Source organism: Macaca mulatta, chromosome 12 (assembly GCF_049350105.2).
Source record: "Macaca mulatta isolate MMU2019108-1 chromosome 12, T2T-MMU8v2.0, whole genome shotgun sequence".
NCBI lineage: Eukaryota > Metazoa > Chordata > Mammalia > Primates > Cercopithecidae > Macaca > Macaca mulatta.
Genome location: NC_133417.1, coordinates 138,827,928 through 138,850,439, shown reverse-complemented (window position 1 = coordinate 138,850,439; position 22,512 = coordinate 138,827,928). Strand labels below are relative to the sequence as shown.

At 36.2% G+C, this 22,512-nt stretch overlaps 1 protein-coding gene across 11 annotated transcripts in view; it reads left to right on the top strand.

The window, feature by feature from the left end:
• Positions 1-22,512, top strand: part of USP40 (ubiquitin specific peptidase 40) — a 93,775-nt gene that overhangs the window by 962 nt on the left and 70,301 nt on the right. For 5 of the 11 annotated variants that reach the window (XR_001438816.3, XR_001438817.3, XR_013402240.1 and 2 more), the window contains exons 2-9: positions 257-474; positions 3,064-3,131; positions 4,354-4,467; positions 7,232-7,396; positions 9,398-9,544; positions 12,441-12,584; positions 14,729-14,857; positions 21,473-21,583. Coding sequence is in view for 6 of the 11 variants with exons in the window: in XM_015111378.3 (XP_014966864.2) it covers positions 276-474; positions 3,064-3,131; positions 4,354-4,467; positions 7,232-7,396; positions 9,398-9,544; positions 12,441-12,584; positions 14,729-14,857; positions 21,473-21,583 (1,077 nt within the window). In the remaining 5 variants the exon portion in view is untranslated. Of the gene's footprint in view, positions 1-256; positions 475-3,063; positions 3,132-4,353; positions 4,468-7,196; positions 7,397-9,397; positions 9,545-12,440; positions 12,585-14,728; positions 14,858-21,472; positions 21,584-22,512 lie in introns of all 11 variants that reach the window. The other 6 variants (XR_013402239.1, XR_013402241.1, XM_077957945.1 and 3 more) reach the window with 3 other exon arrangements.

The following is a 22,512-nucleotide window of genomic DNA, read 5'->3' as shown; positions in this document are numbered from 1 at the left end:
CCTGAGGAGACAGATGGTATCCCATTTTACACATAAGAAAACAGATTAACATATCCAGGGTCACACAGGTACTTAGGATCCTGACAGGGATGAAAAAAGCCTAGATCTTGCTGCCTCCAAAACCCAACTACTGTACATAGAAACAGTAGTCCTGTGTTCTAAGAAACAACAGAATCAACTCCCAAGTGTAAGGTGGGGGGATTTGGGGAAAATTTATTTTAAAAATAAAAGCATTTATATGTCACTTTTTTTTAAGGGTAGTATTTAGTTTCACAATGTTTGGGGACCTATTTGAAGAGGAGTATTCCACTGTGTCTAATAATCAGTATGGAAAAGGGAAGAAATTAAAGACTAAAGCTTTGGAGCCTCCTGCTCCTAGAGAATTCACCAATTTAAGCGGAATCAGAAATCAGGGTGGAACCTGTTACCTCAATTCCCTTCTTCAGACTCTTCATTTCACACCTGAATTCAGAGGTATGCTATGTTACGTACGTTTGACTAGCAATATGTACCATCTTCTTTACATGTAATTAATTGTGCAAAATCACAAATGGACCAGTTATCTTAAAGGTATATTCTACAGTATGTGTTTATTGTTGCAAATGTAAGATATAAATTGGTAATTCCCTCTGCAGAGAAATGTGAAACTTAAATATATCCTGGGTGATTACAATAATGTTTAGTAAAAAAATAAAAAAGCAATACATTTCTTTTTAATTCCTATAATTTGAAGTACAACATAAAGACAATTGTCATAAGTATCAGTCTTCATTATTGTCACACTGTTTGAGTTTTAAAATTTCTCCAGAATAGCAAACAGTTAAGCCAGAGTTATCCAAACAATTATATCTACCTTTTGGAGTGGGGAAGGGTATCATACTATTTATATGGGTCCACAGTCGTTCATACATACACATTTCTGAAATCTGGAAAGCTTACACCCTTATCTGATCTCACCTGAAGTTGTTTGGTTCTTCAGAACCAGACCTGGTGTGAGGCTATTTACAGTTTTTAGTTATCTCATGTGGGTGAATATTCATACATTCATTACAGGAATATTAATCTGTTTGATTAATGGAAACTGTCCCAGACCCTGCTGGGAATGTAACATTTTATATATGTATATATACATATATATGTATATATATAAAAAACACTTTTTTCATATTATCTTTATAAACTCTGGAAATTCTGAATTCCAAAGACCCAGAGATTTTAGGTAAGGGATTGTATCCAAGAAACAGACCCACAACTCAAATTAGCTAAATTTGAAAGGGGGATTATTATAAGAATATAGGGGATCTCAGAAATCAACTGCAAGAAGCTAGCCTGACCTTATTGGGCCCTTGATTTCTTGCCCCTGTTTCTCTCTCTTTATTTCTCCCATATCCCATCTCTGCAAACCAGCTTCCTCCACAAGGGTCCTAGGAGCTGTGTTCCCATGGGCTCAGGGTGAACATTACTTTGCCTTCACCTGGCCCTGATTGGGGTCCCCAGCACTACATGGCTTTGTAGCTCAGCTTTCCACAGTGTCTCCATATTAGGAGGACAGACAGCCTGACTCATCCTGTATCTGGTTTGCCATGTTCCTCTTCCGTACTACCACCACATTTATCAAATCTTTGTGGTTCTTCTGTTGCTTCTAAGCTTAGAAAGACTTCCTGCCTCCAGATATTTAGTAAATATTTACCGCTGTTACCTTCCCAGGAGCAATTTAATGGATTGGATTGCATGTGGGATTTAAGTGGTACCTCTTAGCCTTGACTCAATCCCATCCATAAAAATATCTCCCTGATGCAATCAGTAATTCCACCACTAGAAATTTCCAGCACTAATAAGTAGATTCCTAATAGGGATAACACTTTTCCAGGTTTTAATATAGTTGAAGTTAAAGGACAACTTGAAGTAGAAATGTAGCCTCAAAGGGACTGAGGAAAATGGTCAAGTGTAGGGCGGGTCACGGAGAGTACCATTAGGCAAGAATAGTACTGAGAGTCACAGGCCAGCTTCCTCTCTAGCGAAGGGGATTAAGCACATGATTTGACATCTTAGTGCACAATGTGCACTGCTTTTATAGCTTAGCCAGAATCCTGATGCTGATTGACAGGGAGGTATAATTTGGAAAGGATAAGGACTGTCAGAGAACTGGGGAAGAAAAATTTTGGAATAGTATTTTAAATAATAGGGCTAGATTGGGTTCCATCGTACTCCATTACAATGTAGCTGAGAGTACTGGGAGATTATCATAAAAGTTCTTGTATGGTTTTATGCTTTAACTTGTAGATTTGTAGTTCATTTTTGCCCAGTCCCAGCACTTAGAAAGAATATAACATTCATTAACAGTAAGCACTAGGGCAGCAGTAGTTTTTCAATAGGAGACACATTTATTCCATTCCTTGTATCCCTGGAGTATATCAGAGTTCCATAGTAAGAGTTCCTACCTGGGCTTGGATACAGACTTCTCAAAAGATTCAAATATGCCCCGTTGGGTGGCACATCACCTAGATGCTGGGTGATAAAGAATTTCTGAAATTTAAGCACATGGGGTTGCCAACTTCTTCTTTTTCCAGCTAAGACCACTGTCATCTGTTATTACCTTCAATACGGAAAAGACATTTTCACACCAAAAAAAAAAAAAGGGCATCTCAGAGTAAAAGGGGATCCTTCCCACATAAGGATGGTTGTTAGCCTTACGTGTGGCAGGAAAACCACAACACTACTGTATTTCCTAAGATTCCTTTTGGCTTTTGGTACCTGATGCCATAGACAGTGGGAAGCCATGAAAGATTTCTGATGTTACTGTTTTTAGTTTTATGCATAAAGATTATTTTCCTTTCCTAGAATTAGGAAATGCTGAAGCCTTAGCATGCCACTTTATTTTCTTAGAGTCACTGGTTAAAAATGTTACAAGAAAGTAAAGTGCATAGAGTAAAGGTATAAATATTGCCACAGTCATATTTCTGAATCTACTTGATTTTACTTAAAGGTGGTCTTGGCTTTCTAAAACAATTTTTTAAAATGAAATAATGTCATTTGCATCTCTGATTCTACCTTTTTGTATAGAAGCTCTCTTTTCTCTTGGCCCGGAGGAGCTTGGTTCATTTGAAGATAAGGATAAACCTGATGCAAAGGTATTACCTCTATGATTTACTGGGGGTGTTTTAGAGTATTCAGGACATTTTTTTAAAAGAAGGAATTAAGTGACTTATTCACAAAACAATAATTTTATTAATTATCAAATATGATCTTTTCCGAAAGTAATTTGGCCTATACCCTGTGGGTAGTGGAATTTTACCTCTGAGAAGTAATCACTTTTCCAAGTACAATACTGCTACTGCTTTAGAAACATGTAGCACTCTTTACTATGCTTATTCTTTCTTCTGGTGAAGGAAATATTTGCAGAACATCCACATTAGCTTCCACCAGAAATCTATTTAAAGCACTTTTTTTGCAACAATACCCACCCCACCCCCCAAAAAAAAATAGAGACTGGTATTCTTTTCATTTGGTACTCTGGAAATAAATTGAGTAATGAGTTAATTTATTATTTTGTTTGTTACTGTGTTGATATTAAAGTGCAGATCTAATCATGTTCCTCCCTGCTTAAACATAATTCAAAAGTTTCTTACCATGTTCAGGCCCAAATTTGTACTTCTTAGGAGTCTTTCATGATCTAGCCCAGTGCTTCTCAGGCTACCTGTATGGCAGAGGACCTGTTTTTGTGTATTTCTTTTTATTCCCAATCTATTGCAGATTAGCACTTTTGTAGTATATGATAAAAATGCCATGGGAATGTCAAATTGCCATTACAATTTCTAAATACTTATTCTCCTTTCAATAAAGTCTGGCCTACAGACCAGAGTCCAAGCAACGTTGCTCAGTCTGCGCCAGCCCTCACCACATCAAGTAAGGCAGGAATTCACTTGGAGCCAGGAGAAAGTGAGGCAGGGTGTGCTGAGAACTCCAGAGTGAGATACAGTATTGTGCCTGGAAAATTTCTACAGAGGGGGATATTATGTGTATCAGAGATATTTTAAAGAAATATTGGACTATTAGAAGAGATTCAAACTACTGTCAATCTGTAATCAATTGAGTGGTTTATTAGGATCTATTTGAGTTTTAATGTTTATCTGAACCATATCAAGGTAGAAAACTCCAAATAACTATTATATTTTGGATTGAATTAGAATTTTCACAGAAGAACTGAATCATAGTTTTTCCTTATAATAGGATATTTGTAAACTTTCTTCTGAATGAACTGGGAGATATAAAAAAGCTAGTATGCAGTTGTTTTCAAAAGCCTCAATCAACACTTAAAGAATTCATTTAGAAATGTGTTTGTTTCTCATTCAGGTTCGAATCATCCCTTTACAGTTACAGCGCTTGTTTGCCCAGCTTCTGCTCTTAGACCAGGAAGCTGCATCCACAACAGACCTCACTGACAGCTTTGGGTGGACCAGCAATGAGGTATGAGGGTCAGCTCTCTAAGGAAGAGTTACCAGCAGTAGAGGAAAGAATAAGGCTGGTTTAATGTTATCCAACTTCCTTTAATTTTGTCATAGGGTCTCAACATACTATTTGAATGTTTCCTTCTCACATTAAAAAATTATAGGCCAGAAATATATATTTTTAGACACTTGCTGTATACAGTATTTTATGAATAGCTATGATTTGGGGCTGGGGAGAAGATTAGAAAAACAGGGAGAAGTACAAGAGCTGATTTTTACAGTTTCTACCCTAAGAGTCTTTATGTAGTCTGGTTGAGATACAACACCTATTACATGGAGATTACCTACCATTTATATAGAAAACTGTTGATGAGGTTTTTAGTCTTTGACCAACTGGATGTAATGGATCAATTACATTGTAAGTACATTTTTAAAAATTCTGTGTTTGTTGTGTGCTTTGTTTGAATCCACATGTTCTGATTTGAATGTTTGCTTCAGTCAAAAAAGTGAAATGGTTCTTGGCGGGTCTTTTTATTCTTCCTGTCCTGACTTTCTCCTGACCTTCTCCATTTTCTTTATGAATCTTGTTGTATATGTGGGCTTTCTCTCACTTTCCTGTTTGGGTTCTAAAAGGAATTCTACTGTATACAAACACTACACACTTGTCAGCAATGAGTAAAGGTGCTTGTTGCAAATATTGATGAGCTGTTAGCTATACAAATCCAAACAAATCCCAATCTACCATTTTTATATGGAATAGATGGATGTATTCCTGTAATGACAGGTACAGGCAACTATCATAGAATTTAAAGAGCAAACAATTGGAATAGTGTTATATTGACTTTAACAGTAAACTCTGCAGGGGTGTCTTCTAACCAGGAACACTCCTTAACTAGGTGATACTGTGTGATTAAGGAGGTAAGGCATGGACTTTGAAGCAAAATGGGGCAATAATACATTCCCTAAACAAGTATGTTAAATTTCTGGTGTAGGGCTGGTACTTGGGGTTAATCCCTTTAAAAAAAAACGCTATATTGAGATATAATTTACATGCCACAAAATTCACTCTATTTAAAGGGTTTTTTTTTTTTTTTAGCATATTCACAGAGTTGTTCAACCATCACTAAAATCAATTTTAGAAAATTTTTACCACCCCAAAAAGAAACTCCATACCCATTAGCAGTAACTTTCCATCTCCCTCAACTCAGCCACTGGCAACCCCTGACCTCCTTTCTGTCTCTATGGATTTGCCTATTCTGGACATTTCATAGAAATGGAGTGATGCAATAGGTGGTCTCGTAACTGTCTTCTTTCACTTAAGGTACTGTTCTCAGGGTTCATTCATGTTGTGGTATATGTCGATACTTCATTCCCTTTTATTGCCAAATGAGAGTCTATTGGATAGATATGCCGCATGGTTTTTGTTTCTTTTTTTAAATCTAGTCATTAGTTGATAGATTTTTCTTTGTTTTTGATAATGAGCTTTACTAAGTTGCTGGTTTCATACTTCTTAATGCTGTGAATTTTTGTTTGGTTGTTTGTTTTCTAAATAAGGTCTTACAGAAAACCCTCTAGGACTGGACCTGCAGTGGTAGGAGAAGGTCTCTGTGGTACCTTTGCCAAGTGTAGGATTGTTTAGGAACAGAGCTTGAAAACTTCCACAAGTTTTCTATCCCATCATAGCTAGTGGTATTAGATAAATTTACATCCTTGAGGGTCTTCTATTTTAAAAGGCAAGATAGGAATCCTCCAGCTTTCATCCACTTTATCTGCTGCTCTTCACACGAAACTATTTTTTTTTTTTTTGAGTTGAGGTCTCACTCTGTCACCAGCCTGGGGTGCAATGGCATGATCATAGCTCACTGCAGCCCTGGGTTCAAGGCATCCTGCTGCCTCGGCCTCCCAGGTAGCTAAGATTTTAGGCATGAGCTATTGCTCTTGGTTGAAACTTATTTTTGAGTTGTCTTCATTTATTGCCTCTGCTTCTGAATTCTCCATTTGTTCCTCTCCTTCCTTTCTACTTTTTTTGTTGAAGTCAACAGTGACATCCCTGTGCCAAGTCCAGAAGACACTGTTCTCAGCAGAAGGAGCTCTCGGTAGCACTCACCACCCTCCTTAAAGCCCCAGTTCTTCCTGCTTCCTGGGGTCTCACTCTCCTGGCTCTCCCCGCAACTGCTCTTCCTCCTCTCCTCCACTTCTAAGTCTTGGTGCGCCCCTTGGTTTGGTTATAAATTTTTCTTAAGGAGAAGTTCACACACAGCTGCATGACTGATAATGGATTAAAGCAAGTTCCATCAGGATTTTTTTCTCAGTAGCACTGAGTCTTGTTTTAGTTGTTTTTACTTCAAAGCAGTACATTCTAGTTCTTTTCTATTGTTGATAATTCAGACTATTCAGCATGTGCTCTGATTTCAGTGAGGTGTTCCTGTGCAGACACTGCCAGCTCTTAGACACTGGTCTGTGCCTAGTGTGTCCCTCTCTCCTTACTGAGGCATGGCCATGTGTATGGTTTCCCACAAGAATAAATGGACATTCTGGGTGTCAAAGGAATTGAGTTATATGTACACAGTGAACACTGCCTGTTCATATTTTCATTGTTTAGTATAAATAAAGATAGGTGGTAATGTCTTAACCAGCTCACAGCTTGTTTTGCTGAGTCATTCTTATATTTGATCTTTGGATTGCTTGATAAATCTTGAGTTTTTATTGACTAGTGGTTTTTTTTTTAATGTTTTAAAAAATCTGAAGCCCAGAATTACATCTAAAAGTTACCTGTTGTGTAGGAAATGAGGCAACATGATGTGCAGGAACTGAATCGAATCCTCTTCAGCGCTTTGGAAACTTCTTTAGTTGGGACCTCCGGTCATGACCTCATCAATCGTCTGTATCATGGAACCATTGTTAACCAGATTGTCTGTAAAGAGTGTAAGAACATCAGTGAGAGGCAGGTAAATACGCCAGAGTATTTTAGTAATAAGTTATGTTGTAAATTATAATTCATGTCATTAAATGTGTGATCTATAATACCACACAAGGATTAAAGTGTTTATTACTAAAAGTAATTTACTGAGTTTTTTTTCTTCTAACTACACCTAAATCATGAGCCTATAATCCAGATTTCTCCATCTAGATTGAAAGAAGCAAATATCTTGAAACTTAATCTTTTATTCAGTACTCTAATATTTGGAAAATAGATTTGGGGATATTTACAAATAGAAGACTGTGGCCTCATGTGAGAAGCCAATGTCATCATGGTTGGAATATTGTAAAGAAAGTTAATTAGGGAGGTAATAAAAATAGATAATACTGAGGACCGAGGAGTATTTAATTTGACAAACATCTATAATTAAATATTGGATTTAGTTTATTAATATTCTTCAGAACGTTCATTTATATATGTGTGCTTCCGTTTATATATTATATATAAAGCTATTGTAATCCTGTGTTAATTAGTATAACCTTCAGTTCTTCGTAATGACACATATTGCCCTTTTAATCTAATTGGAAATTTCCTCATGTAAATACAATCCTGTTTGCCCTACAAATCTTATATCGTCAATGATTTTTATCACTGAATTCATCACTGATCCTTTAATAAAAGGCTGCTTTGATTATTTATGCCAAGAAAGTTTGTGTATTTGTTTGAGGACAAAATTACCATTTTCAAAGTGTTAACTGCTTTTTTGAAAATAGATATGTATATAAAAATATGTGATTTTCAGGAGGCTGAGGCAGGAGAATTGCTTGAACCCTGGAGGCGGAGGTTGCAGTGACCCAAGATTGCGCCACTGCACTCCAGCCTGGCGACAGAGCAAGACTCCGTCTCAAAAAAAAAAAAAAGTGATTTTTTAAGTTTGGAAATAATTAAGATGTTGTGTGTGTTTTTGAATTACTGCATGCTTGACTTAGCTATGATGTAGTAAATCAGTATTTTCAAAACAATATATGTAAGACCATTATAAATTAAAGACATTAACTTTTCACATATATATTATAAACCATATACTGTATAAATGTTACTTTTAGTACTTAAAATTTTCACCATGAGTTAATCATTTTCATTCCCCAAAATCTCTTAAAATAAAGCTGTTGCACACACATACAGAACTATAAATATGAATTACATTTGCCAAATTGTAAGTGCTTATTACTAGAAATATTGTGATTCAAATGTAGTTATAGCAGATTTCATAAACCCTCTTTTTACAAAATATTCTCTTGAATTTTCATAGGAAGACCTTCTTATCCTAGCTTAATGTAATTCTTTTTTTTGAGATGGAGTCCCTCTCTGTTGCCCAGGCTGGAGTGCAGTGGCGCAATCTCGACTCACTGCGACCTCCGCCTCCCAGGTTCAAGCAATTCTCCTGCCTCAGCCTCCCAAGTAGCTGGGACTACAGGCATGCACCACCACACCCAGCTAATTTTTTTGTATTTTTAGATATGGGGTTTCACCATATTGACCAGGCTGGTCATATAATTTCTTTCCTTATAACTTCTTCAGTATATCTTAAGGCAACCCTAGCAAAAGAAGATAAAGAAATGGAGTTTACATTAGAAAATTCAACCCTGCCCTTGCTCTTACAGTCTAGTCTAGAGTCTAAAACAGTACTGTGTACCTTGTATATATGCACTTCTGAATTCAGATATGTGTTTTATTGTGGTTTATATTTCCTCATAAAACATTTTATTGCATCTGCAGTAAATTCATAAACTTTCCTTATCAATTTTTTTCTGATACATTTTAAGCTAAATTATAGTTCTATTTCAAAAGAAGGATATTTAGCGTTATGAACTTCACAACATCTAATCAGGAGATCTACATCTTTATTTGTAGTGTTTTAGAAAACATATATCTGATTATTCCCAATATATGTGTGAGTTGGTGATGTGTTTATGTGTTTGTAAACCTCTGAAATTGTTTTTCAATATTATATTCATGTCTATTTCAGGAAGACTTCTTAGATCTAACAGTAGCAGTCAAAAATGTATCTGGCTTGGAAGATGCTCTCTGGAACATGTATGTAGAAGAGGAAGTTTTTGATTGTGACAACTTGTACCACTGTGGAACTTGTGACAGGCTGGTTAAAGCAGCAAAGGTAAAGACAGATACCTGCTTTTTCCCAGGGTCCCCACTTTGTACTTAATATAAGTCAACTTGTATGAAAAAGTCTTGAGGATATACTTGAAGCTGTTGACACTAAGGATTGAAAAGATATTTACATCATTATCTGTATTTTAATTTTTTACAATAAAGAATTTTTAAGGCTTTCAGCCCAACAGTACAGCCAACTTCCTTCTCTCTGGGGAAAAGTTTATTTGTACCTCAGTGTTTCGTAAGTATCCCTCCTTTTTGCAATTACTGTTGTGAAAAGAGATGTATATATTTTTATTTCTGCCACTGAGAAGCTTGTTGAGCTTTCCTTTTGTTTACTACTTTCTTTGTTTACTACTTTCTTTGTTTACTACTACGAAAATAGATGGCTTTCTTCATTTTCTTAATATACAGTTATTTTATAATCTTGACATATGTTCTTCCTCACTCTGGCAAATCCAATATAGACTTACCTCCTCCGCCAGGTGGGAGTATTTAACTTGCTAATTAAGGAATTTAACAGAATGCTTCTGGTTTTCTTTCTGTACAGTCAAGCAAAATATAAGACGAAAGAAGGTCAGGACTAAAGCAACTGATATCTTTTGCCATGTGAGAGCTGAGAGAGAAAAGTAAAACAAACCAATAAACATAGAATTCTGACATTTCTCAAATTTATTCATCACATTCATATATCAGTAGCCATTCCTGTAGTATAATTCATAGTTATTTTCCTTTCCAGGAAAGAAGAGACACTTTGATAAGAGGAGAAATAAGAGACAACTACTGTTTAGCTTAGTGGAACACCTCCCTGGTGTTATTTTCATGCATCCTAAGTTTTGCGCATTCCAGCTCTTTTCTGATATGGCAGGGATTTATTATATCAGCACTTTGGCCTGTCTGAAAATCCGTGTGCCACGTATTGGTGTTTTATCCCAGTACTGATGTGAGGTCTCTCTCTGTGCTTTACTGGCCAACCCTTTTGGGTCCAGGATATCTATTTGTTCTAAGGGAGACTGACATCTGAATAACTCTTTTTGGAGGACAGATTTTTAAAAAATGTTTTGTAGGTTTTTTTTCCCACTTTATCTTCTAGCAGCCATTCATTTATATTTCCTTTTCACAATTCCCTGTGATTTCTCACTATGGAATTGTTCTTTAATGTATTTTTTACACTCTTAATTTCCACCAAAAGCATTACCAATGCTAGTTAATTGCTAAATACTAGTAATTCATTAACGTTAATATAAAAATGATTATTATAGATAAATGTATCTATATCTACGTATGTATATTAATACCATTTCCTCTGGTCTGGATGTGCTGTCTCTAACCTTCTCTGGCCTTCCTTCTCAGCTTCTTGTACCTATGGCCAATATGGCATCAACCCTGCTACTGTCGTTATTATCTGCAGTGGTGACGTTCCCACTGCCGTGGGTGATGTGATGAGCTGTTCATAAACATCATCAACTTGAGCTCAGTTCACTCAGTGGTTACTGAACATTGTCTTAAACAGCTACCATAAGAGACATATTTATGTTATGCAGTCACTTCATTATGACAGAGATAGCATTTTTCCTATAGCTGACAATTATTGAATTTTTCCAACAAATAAAATGAGCATGGAGATTATAGATGAAACAATAATAAAACCTTACACCCTATGCCTATAGCTTTCACAGGAAGATTGAGCTTTATACTGTTTCACCTGTATTTCCATCCAGTTTTTGCCCCTTTATCAAACCCAAAGAGAGAGGTTCATCATTTGCTTATTTTGTATTTCACCTTTGGTGTATGAACTTCAGAGTTTGGAATAGTGTTAGAAAGAGACCTACACATTCAGCTTTTGGTTAGACTTCATGTTCACGTTAACAAATAAGAACCTTTTGCTAAACAAATGTAGTTTTTAAATATACCTTTTATCGCATTTCTTTAATTCTCTTTCAGTAGAAGTTTTTTGATCTTGATACTTCTAAATTTATATTCTATGCATTGGATTTGTTGCATTCTAAGTTTATGTTTGACTATACTGCTAAATAAATGCAGATTTTCTTGTCCTAAGCAGTCTTTTCTCAGCCACATTATAGTTGAGTTACTCAGTTTTTTTAGATGCATTTTTAGAGCTTGTTTGAAAATCTACCATGTTGTTATATTGCTGGGGTTTTTTTTTTTTGTTTTTTGTTTGTTTGTTTGTTTTTTTCATTCAACTTGTTTTTTACCCACTAGATTTGTGGAACTGTTTTTTAAAATGTATTTTTAGCACTATTAGAGATATATGATTATGGGTAATTTTATATATCAGGGAGGACTTTTTTCTCCTCACAGACCAGTAATCCCAGAGGCTGGGCACAGCTGATACTCTTAAAAAGCAGCTTAATCCCAATCAATAGATCTTAGCCCTTGGGGAAGTTAGAGGCCTTCTGCAAGTCTCATGAAAGCTATGATTCTTCTCCTCAGAAAAAATACATATGCACATACAATTTTTTATCATTTCAGATCCTTTAAAACAGGTTCATAGGTCTCAGGTTGAGAGCTCCAGTTCTTCACTGATTAAAAAGAACTGTAGACCTGCCAGCTAAAGTGGAGACACCAAGGATGAAAGTGAAAGGCCAGAAATTGGGCAGGAAATAGGCACCAGTCATCAAATACTATTTCAGGATATCAACACTAAAGATAAAACTAGCTTATAAATTATTAATTGTAAGCACAAATGAGTGGCTCTACCTTTAGACCCATAAAATAGATGAGTTGATATCGAGTTATGTTGAATCCATGGTAATGAGTTGATGTAATATTTCTCTTAGACCTGTGTCATAGGTTGTTTTTTCAGACTTTAAGAAACATTATATATCCTTTTATATAACCCTGTTTTTAAAAAGCTTTGTAAATTTTTCTTTTAACAGTCGGCCAAATTACGTAAGCTGCCTCCTTTTCTTACTGTTTCATTACTAAGATTTAATTTTGATTTTGTGAAATGCGAACGCTACAAGGAAACTAGCTGTTATACATTCCCTCTCCGGATCAATCTCAAGCCCTTTTGTGAACAGGTTTGAACTATTTTATTTTTAAATTCTTTCTTTTCCCCTCTCAAGACTGAATCTATTATTGACCTGATTTTCAGTTGGTTTATTGTGAGAATCTCTAAACCTTGGCACTATTGACATTTTGAGTTAAATTATTCTTTGTTGTGGGAGACTGTCTCATGCATTAGGGTGTTTAGCAGCATCCCTGCCCTCTACCTATTGGATGACAGTAGCATCCTCACTCCCCCTCCCTCAGTTGTGACAACCAAAACTGTCTTCAGACAAAGCCAAATATGTCTCCTGGGAAGACAGCATGGGCAAGATTGACCCTGTTCAAGTACCACTGATTTATTTACAGTCATTTTGAATTTCCAAAGTATAGATTTGTTCCCTTCTTTTTATTAAACCCTTCTTTAAAATATTTGAAATGAAAATTTAAGAACAAAATTAGAAGTTACCCTGCATTTAGAAAACTTATGATTAATTGGTACCACTGATTTGGATTTAGTTTATTTTACATGTAATAATGAATTTATGCATCTAGAAAGTCAAGAGGCAAATGGAAATTCACTAGTCTAGAATTTGTAATCCTTAAGATATAGGGAAAGAAGAGGTTTTGAAAACAAATTAATTACAAAACCAACCTACTTTATGAGCCATTTAAAAATGTTTTTTATAACATTGCTGTACATGCCAAGGTCTGGGTGAAATGAGTAATTATTTCTTATCACAAATCATTCTTACATGTTTATTCAGAATAGAACATTTATTAGCTAGCTATTGAGTTTCTGTGTAAAAAAAGTAATCTTTTTATAAACATTTCTTAAATTCAGGATCTTCACACATGGGCCTTCCTTTACTTCAAGCCAAATTATTGAGCTTTTTAGATTTTGTTGTTGTTGTTGTTTGAATTACCACTCAAAGGTTCTAATATTCTGTTGCCCCGAGGCTATTATTGACATACCCAAATAAATAATTTTCCCAGAGTTAGTTAATATAATTGTTTCTTGTTTTATAAAAGATAGTTTGTCATATGATTTTAACATACTTTGATGTAACAAAACTGAAATAAGTGAATAAATTGAGCACTTATCTAGGAAGTTCACATTAATTTTACTTTTGGATTTCTGTATTAATGGAAAAAAGTCACTGTGCATCTTTGTATACACCTTGTCTTTTGCCTGTACTAGACATTTTAAACTGCGGCCCACTTAAAAAGTTTAATATTTTAAGCAAATAAATTCTTAAAATAACCGACACCCATCAAGGGGCCACCATATGTACATCTGAACATCACAGATGAGCGCTGACTGAGTTTAGATGTCAAAGCCAGAAGAGAGCTTATATCATGTAGTTTTAGATCCCTCAGATGTAAAAAAGGCTTCTTTTTTCTTCTGCATCAGAAATTTAAACAAACATCTTTAAAGTACCTCTTCATCTAGAGTAGCTTTTTGTTTTATTTTGTTTTTAATTGCTAGTGTAGGAGTACATCTGTTAGATCACTCATGATTATGGAGCATATTGATTGTAGAAAATGTTGATCATAGAATTAATAAAACAAGAAAGAACCTCTTCCACTAAACTGCCTCTGAACAAAACCAAATGATAGTCATAATTACTAAGTTCTTATTCTATACAGAGGACTCTAGTGTCAGGAGGGGTGATAGTTGATCTGGCTTTGACTTTGAGGCACATGACAACCTAGTTGAAATAGAGGACAATTTAAACTAGATATGTATCAGTTTAAAAAAAGGTGATGCATTTTAAAAGAAGAGTGCATCTATAAAATAGCATAAACAGGTATTGTACGAAGATGGGTTTCTCTTGCTAAAAATTTCTGCAACAGAATCACTGATAGGGTAACATGTTTCATTGTTTTATTGGCTTACATGGTCTTAGCCAAAGTACATAAAAGTAACGTATTTTTCAGGTACATGTGTTCATGGTCGGCTAAGAGGCAGAATTTGATTGGTGTAGTGTGACTGGCCATTAGATCAATTTAAAATTAATTAATTTTAAATTTAAAGCCAATTACTTGAATTCATCTTTACTCTTAACAACAGTGAAGTTTCTTATTAGTTTCAGTAGTTGAAATTATTTTTTCTTTTGATTATTATCTTAGCATTTTATGAAAACTGTATCAACATTTATGTTCTTTTTTCTTTTAGAATGAATTGGATGACTTAGAATATATGTATGACCTCTTCTCAGTTATTATACACAAAGGTGGCTGCTACGGAGGCCATTACCATGTATATATTAAAGATGTTGATCATTTGGGAAACTGGCAATTTCAAGTACGTATAGAAATTTATTTAGAAATATCTTTGCAATTTCTTTTCTATTCCTATTATTTTGTTGAGGATATTTTGTTTACCATTTATTTTATATCCACTCTGTAGAAAACTTTGATAGGCACTGAAAGTTAATACAGATACAAGTTTTAAATTTTTATTTCTAAATAATTTCACACATACAGAAAAATTACCAGAATAGTAAAAACACCTCCTGTATACCCTTTACCTAGATTCTCTGATGAACATGTTGCCACATTTGTGCATGTGTATACACAGACACACATTATTAACATTATCATTATTCGTGCGAACCGTTTGAAATTAAGTTGAAGACACCAGGTCCCTTTACTACTAAATACTTCAGTGTTTATCTTCTAATACCAAGGATATTATCTTACATGAACATTGATTAAAATCAGGATCTTCTAACATAGATATAATACTGTTGTCTAATACTTAGTTATGTTCAGATTCCATCAGTTTCCAGTTCACATCCTTCATGGCAATTTTTCCCCCACTCTAGTGTCAAATCCAGTGTCAAGCATGGTATTTAGTTATCTCTGATATCTCCTCTAATCTGGAACCATTCCTTACCTATACAGTTACTCCATTATCATAAAGAGATAGCACAATTCCTATAGCTGACCATTATTGAATTTTTTCTGAAAAATAAAATGAGCATTGATTTAGATAACACACAATATTAATTTTGTATCCTGCAGATGGTAGGTGAACATGTGATAAAAACAATAAATCCCATGTCTATAGCTTGCACAATAGGATTTAAGACCAGGGTGAATTTTGTCCTGTTTATTATAATATGACTGCGTAGTCATGTCCTTCATGGTTGCTCTTTGAAACAGTGCTCAATAACCACTGATTGAATGACATTTAAAACTTTGATCTTCCTAGAATGGTTTCCTGTGAGAGGTATAAGAAGGATTTTTTTCCACTTGAAAAAATTACCCATTTCTATTTATTGAGTAATCAGTTTTTCTCTACCAATCTACTATGCCAGTTCTATTATGTCTACTGTTCATTTTTGTGTGAGTCTGTTTTTCAGCTCTCTATTCTATTCCATTGTTCATTTTTTTCTATTCCTGGACAAATACATTGTCAATTTCCATAGCTTTATAATAATCTTGATCTCTGGTAGGACAAGTCTCCCTACATGCTGTTATTTTTCAGGAGTGTGGGACCTGTCTTCATTTTTTATGCTTCTGTGTACATTTCTAGAATCACCTTGTCAGTCTCACAGATGCACATGTGTGTGCACATACACATATACACACACACTCAATGGGATTTCCAGTCTTCATATGTGCACAAGATATACCTTTTCATTTTCTCAAGTCCCTTTAATGTCTTACTAAAATGTTTTATAATATTTCTCAAAAAAAAAATTTACAGATGTTCCGAGGGAAAGTGCTAACTGGTGTCTAGTTCCTAGGAAATTATAATCTATTACACATCAACCCCAAACACAGTAAAACGTCTATAGGTAAGTCACAAACCATCATGTTAGGATGTAAAATGCTTGAAGCGTAGCTTCCTATTATCAGAAAGTGAATGCTGTTGTTGACAAATACTTGCTCCACATTTAGTTGTAATATGGCATATCATGAGGCCAGCAGTATCCAAGATGCACAGTCCCTTTGACGACACTCAGCCAGCTTTTCAAAACGTTCATCTGTATTTCTGACGTTCTATCAGTTGTATTTGGAACATATTGAGAGATATATGTTCTGTAAAGTTTGGATATGAAAAAAGTCAAACTGTGTTCTACCAGGAACATGTTTACCAGGGAGATGGTCTATGCCTAAATTTTGTGTTTTCTGGAGTGTTTGTGGCTGGTGTATTGAAATGCAGCTTTCTTTAGTATGTTGATTTTATATACTAAAATATATAAAATATTAAACAGTGTATATACTAACAACCAATAATATTGCTAAATACTCTTATGTTGAAATCATCTATGGAAAAAGACGGTTTTGTTTTACCTGTTGAAATCCTTTGCCTTCATTTCTTTTACTTACTGCAGTGAATGGAACTCCCCTTCTGGCTTGGGAAAGCTATACAAGCATTGCTCTCAAGTGCTTGTGCCACATTTGCCAAGACACCATCTTGTCGGGCACCTTCCCAATTAGATGAAGTGAGACACTTGTTATCCTCATCAACTGTTTCAGCCCTCAGCGTTACCATGTTTAATTTGAGCTGATCCGTATTGTGTTACTCTACTTTCCCTTGAACTACCTTCTTGTATTTTTAGTTTACCATAGTAGAGAATCCTTAAGAAAGTGGCCTTCTCACTCTGCCTTAAACTCCCCTTAATTATCAGATAGGCTTTATTTTGCTCTCTAAGATGAAGCCTTTCATTAGATTCTGATCGAAGCTTGTCACCAGGTCTGGTAAATGTTTATTATGGTGTTCATTTTTTTTGCCTTGCCCATTCCCATTGCAGTTCGTGGCTCTTTTCTTCTGGTTGTGCCTCCAACTGTTGTGACTTTTTTCAATATTGCTGTGTCTCTCTTCAGTCTTAGGAAGTGCTCCCAGCCTCTCTGTCAGCCCAGCCACCTCAATGGCTGCTACAGTTTTTGCTCAGCCAGTTTGAAGATTTGAAGTATTTTTCTAGCTGGCAATATTTATCCTCAGTTTTTTGATGCATAAAATATCTGTTTGCAATTTCATCTTCACGTTTATCTTTGAGGTCATGCACAAAGGCAGCTTCACACTCTGGTAAGACAGCATGTTTTCAAAGTAGTGATTCTCTCTTCCTTGACTTTCTTTTGGCTTGTGGTTTCCTGGACATCTCTTATGCAGTTTTGTGCTCATTTCTTCAGAATTGATCAGCTTCTTTCTAGCAGCATCAGGATCTCTTCGCAGTTCTGTGACATGACTCGAAGGGCAAGCAGGCATTCCTTCATTTGGCTTCAATCTCTGCACTGCCTGTCCATTTTTTGAAGCTCTAACACCTTAGCAAGGTCTTCCTTGGGGCTTAGAGAACAATAGAATATTGTGCTTGGTACGTTTTCTTGTTAATGGCTGTCAAGCATCCCATGTAATTTTTTTTCTTATTGTTCTGTTCTTTAAGAATCACTAGCTTTTCATCCAGAGCTTCATGCTGTTCAGATAATGATTTTGTGTTTTAAGAATTTCACCTGCAGTAGATATATCTGGTGGACACTGTGTGTGTCTCTTTTACTACCATTATTCTGACAGATCCCCTGTGCCCACGAAGGGTCCCAAATATTCTAATTGTAGCCAGGTAGTGTTCTTTCTACTTACAGTTCAGCAATTACTTCTTCCCTTTCAAAGAACTGTGCTCTGCATACATGGAGTTCTTTTAGTAGGTACTGCCTGTAAGGAGTAGTTTTCAGGACCAACCTCATGTAATTTTCCCTGGGTTAAAGCCAACATTTTAGTCTCTCTTAGTGTGCCTAGAAGATGATCCCTTTCTTCTAGCATGGAGGCCACTAACTGCAAAACATAAATGTAGATGTGGCTATAAAGAGGAGCCTGATCCATGCCTCCAACTTCCTGGGGGGACTTCGGCTTCACAGATGGTTGGCATCATTTGGAACATCATCTTGCACATTTGAGGAAGTGGGGCAAAGAAGGCTCCATGACAGCACCCAGTTGGCAGCTCTATGACTGGACCAATCTGTCCCAACATGGCCAGCGTCAGACACTGGCAGAGTGGAGGAGGACTGGGCCCAGCCTATATGTCACCTGGATCAACTTGTCATATGTTGGGCTCATAGGCTCAAGCGTCATCCCTACAATGCCGATTTGCCTCTTCTCTCCTGTCATTTTTAAATATCTTATTCCATTGTCATAAATTTCTTCAAGCACGTTAAACATACTTATTTTCTTATTTTCTCTCTGATAATTACAGCATCTGAAGACTTTGCAGGTCTGACTTGGTTATCTTCTGATGTTGCTGATTCTCTTTCCTTGTGATTTTGGTATGGTGGACTGTAGGCTTCTTGCTTTGTTTGTTTGTTTGCTTTTTAAGAACTTGATTGATGGGAGTAATTTGAGGACTGAGTTAAAAGTGCCTTCTTCCAAGAAAGATTTGTGTTTGTCTCTAACACAAGCCTGGGATCACTACCAGCCCTTAACAACATTAAAATCAACTTGATGGTTTTAGAGCAAAACAACCAGTAGGAATTTGGGACACAAACCCACATGAGGACCTACTTGTGATTTAAGGACATTTCTCCCCCTTCATCCAGTATCAAGGTCAAGGCAAGCCAGTTCCTCATTGTCCTTTATTGTAAGGTGGATTTTTCTCTAGGTTGTGCTTATATTGAAGGTATAGCCATTTAGGGATTCCAGCTTTTTGCTGCATTTTATCATTGTGATATATTAAAAAGTATATATTTGGTCATCCTTTCCAGTTCCTGTTCCTAGCACAGAGCTCCTTGGAATTTCCTGAGTGATTGGAGTGTCTTTTGTTATTCATAATGGGCCCTTTCCACTATATATGAGTTGATGTTAATGAAGTCACTCTTAGATGCCTCAGGATGGAGGCTGGTTGCCAGAGAAGCCAGTCCCATTATTAGAGGGTTGAAACTTACAACCCTGCTTCCCTGACCTTGGGGAGGGGAGAGAGACAGGAAATTGAGTTCAGTCACCAATGACCAGTGATTTGTTTAATCGGTCATGCCTCTGTAATGAAACTTCAGTGAAACCTCTTGAAAAATGAGGTTTGGGGCATTTCTGGGTTGGTGAACACATTTTCATGCTGGGAGGGTGGCCAGCACGACTCCACAGAAACAGAGTTTCCTGAACTCTGGGCCCTTCCGGACCTTGCTCTATGTCTGTCTCCATCTGGCTATTCATTTATATCCTTTATAATAAAGTGTAGTGTAAGTTCCTGAGTTCTTACTGTTATTCCAGAAAATTATGAACTTGAGTTGGGGTGAAGGGAACCCTAGAATTTGTGTTCGGCTAGGCAGAAATGTGAGTACCCTAGGGATCCCGTATGTGGTTTGTGTTTGAAGTAGGGGACAGTCTTATGGGACTGAGTCCTCAACTTACGGAGTCTGTGCTATCACCAGATAGTGTCAGAATTGAATACAATTGTGTGACACCTAGTTGATGTCAGAGAATTGGAGAATTGATGGTTGTTTGAAAGATGAGTCCCTCGACTCCCCCCTTTGGGTAGGCCTAGGCTTTCTTTCCCCAACTCTGTCCTGTATGGGCATCAAAATGGAAGTTCAGTGTCAGCAAGATCAGTGTCTTAGTCCATTCAGGTTCAGGCTGCTCTATCACAACACTTAGACTGGGTAATTTATAAACAACAGAAATTTATTGCTCACAGTTCCGGAGGCTGGGAAGTCAAGATTAAGGCAGCAGCAGGTTTTGCGTCTGTGAGGACTTGCTGTGCTTCATAGATGACACTTTCTTGCTGTGTCCTCACATGGCAGGAAGGTCAAACAACACTCCTTCAGGCCTTTTTTATAAAGGCACTAATCCCATTCACGAGGGCTCATCTTTTGTGACCTAATTATCTCCTGAAGACCCCACCTCATAATACTGTTGCACTGGTGATTAGGTTTCAACGTATGAATTTGGGGGCAACCTACCTACTCTGGCTATAGCAGTTGCAGAGCCAGAGGCCTCATCTCTGGATTTCTTCCCCATATTCCCATTTCACTTTTTGACCTCGGAAGAGTTTTCCCTGATGTTCTTGCAAGCCATAGTGTGTTTAAGATGTTTTTATTTGTTTTGGTTTTACTTTATCTACCATTTTTAGTAATTTTGTAGCAGGATGATTGTATCTGGCCTGCCATATTTTTCCATCACTTATTGATTATTTATTTTTGGCTTGCATTGTTTACGACTATCTATATTTCTGGTTTTAAGTCAATTTAAAATACTTTGGAAGATGGCATGTATGGAAAAAAAAGACAATGAAAATAACTTACCAGGGGAATTTTGACATGTTCCCCAATACCTTCATAAAATGGGGTGAAAACTTGGATGATCAGGAAATAGAAAGGAGTATTTAAGCTGAGCCTGGACTGCAAAGATGAGTAGAATTTCCTTAGGTCAGCACAAGTGAATGAGACCGTATGGGACGAAGACCAGAAAATACTTTGAACTGAATTTTAATGAAAACTCCACATATCAAATTATGTAAAATGTAGCTAAAGTAGTGCTAAGCTGGAAAATACTCAACGAGGAGCTGGAATTCAAAGCAAGGTCTGCCTGATTCCAAGCATATGCAGATTATTGTGATGTTTTTTACTGCCGTTTCATCATCTTGAAACCTTTTTCTTTTTTTTTTTTTTTTTTGTTAACTTCTTGCTCTGTCACCCATGCTGGAGTGCAGTGATGTGATCACGGCTCACTGCAGCCTTGACCTCCTGGGCTTAAGCAATCCTCCCACCTTAACCTCCTGGCTAATTTTTTTTTTTTATTTTTTGTAGAGTGTCCTGGTCTGTGTTGCCCAGGCTGGTCTTGAACTCCTGGGCTCAAGCAGTCCCTCTGCCTCGGCCTCCCAAATTGCTGGGATTATAGGTGTGATCTACTATGCCTGGCCAACATTCCTATTTTGTTACTTTTTAAGTGGTTAGTGATAGAAACTCATGTTGTTTTCCTTCCTAGGAGGAAAAAAGTAAGCCAGATGTGAATCTGAAAGATCTCCAGAGTGAAGAAGAGATTGATCATCCACTGATGATTCTAAAAGCAATCTTATTAGAGGTAGAGTATGTGTGTGTAAGTAATTGTGTGTATGTATATATTGTGTGTATGTGTGCATGTGTGTATATATGTAAGAATATATGTGGTTTAGTTGCTAGATGTGATATTATTACCATTCATAGTCTTTTTCCTTAAGGACGTTCTCTGAATCTGTATTTTAATGATTTTTGTGGGGATTTTCTAGTTATGAATGAAATACATATTCATGGTAGAAAATTCAAGAAAAAAAGACAGAAAATATATAAAAAAGATGAAAATATAAATAGGCCAGATACAGTTATTGTAAGCACTTTGATATATATTCTTTGCATTCTGTTTTCTTTATGTTTATTTACATATATTGGAATTGGGTTATGTTTTTTTGGCTATTATTGTCATTTTAAACCAAATTGAGCTTTACTAAATGCTGTTTGCAATTTATTACATTTCCATATTATCCTTTTAATGTCTGTGTGACCTGAAATTATGTCCCCTTTTTCATTCCTAGTAGTCACTGATAGTATCTCAAGTATATGACTTTTAAAGTTTGTTTAATATGCTGTTTTAAATATGTGAGGTCTTCTTTCATTTATTCATTCATCCTTAATAAATGATTTGCTATACTTCCTGCTAGGGACCTGGGCTGAATACTTTAATTATATTGATCTATGATGACTGTATGAATTTGCTAGGGCTGCCATGACAAAATGCCACAGACTGCATGGCTTAGATGATAGAAATGTATCTTCTGATAGTTTTGAAGGCTGAAGTCCAAGATCAAGGTGTTGGCAGTTTAGGTTTCTTCTGAGACCTCTCTCCTTGGCTTGCAGATGGCTGTCTTCTTCCTGTGTCCTCACATGGTGTTTCTTCTGTGTGTGTGCTTCCCGGTGTTACTTTGTCCAAACTTCGTCTTCTTCTGATAATGCCAGTCAGGTTTACTTAGGGCCTACTCTAAAATGGAAAAC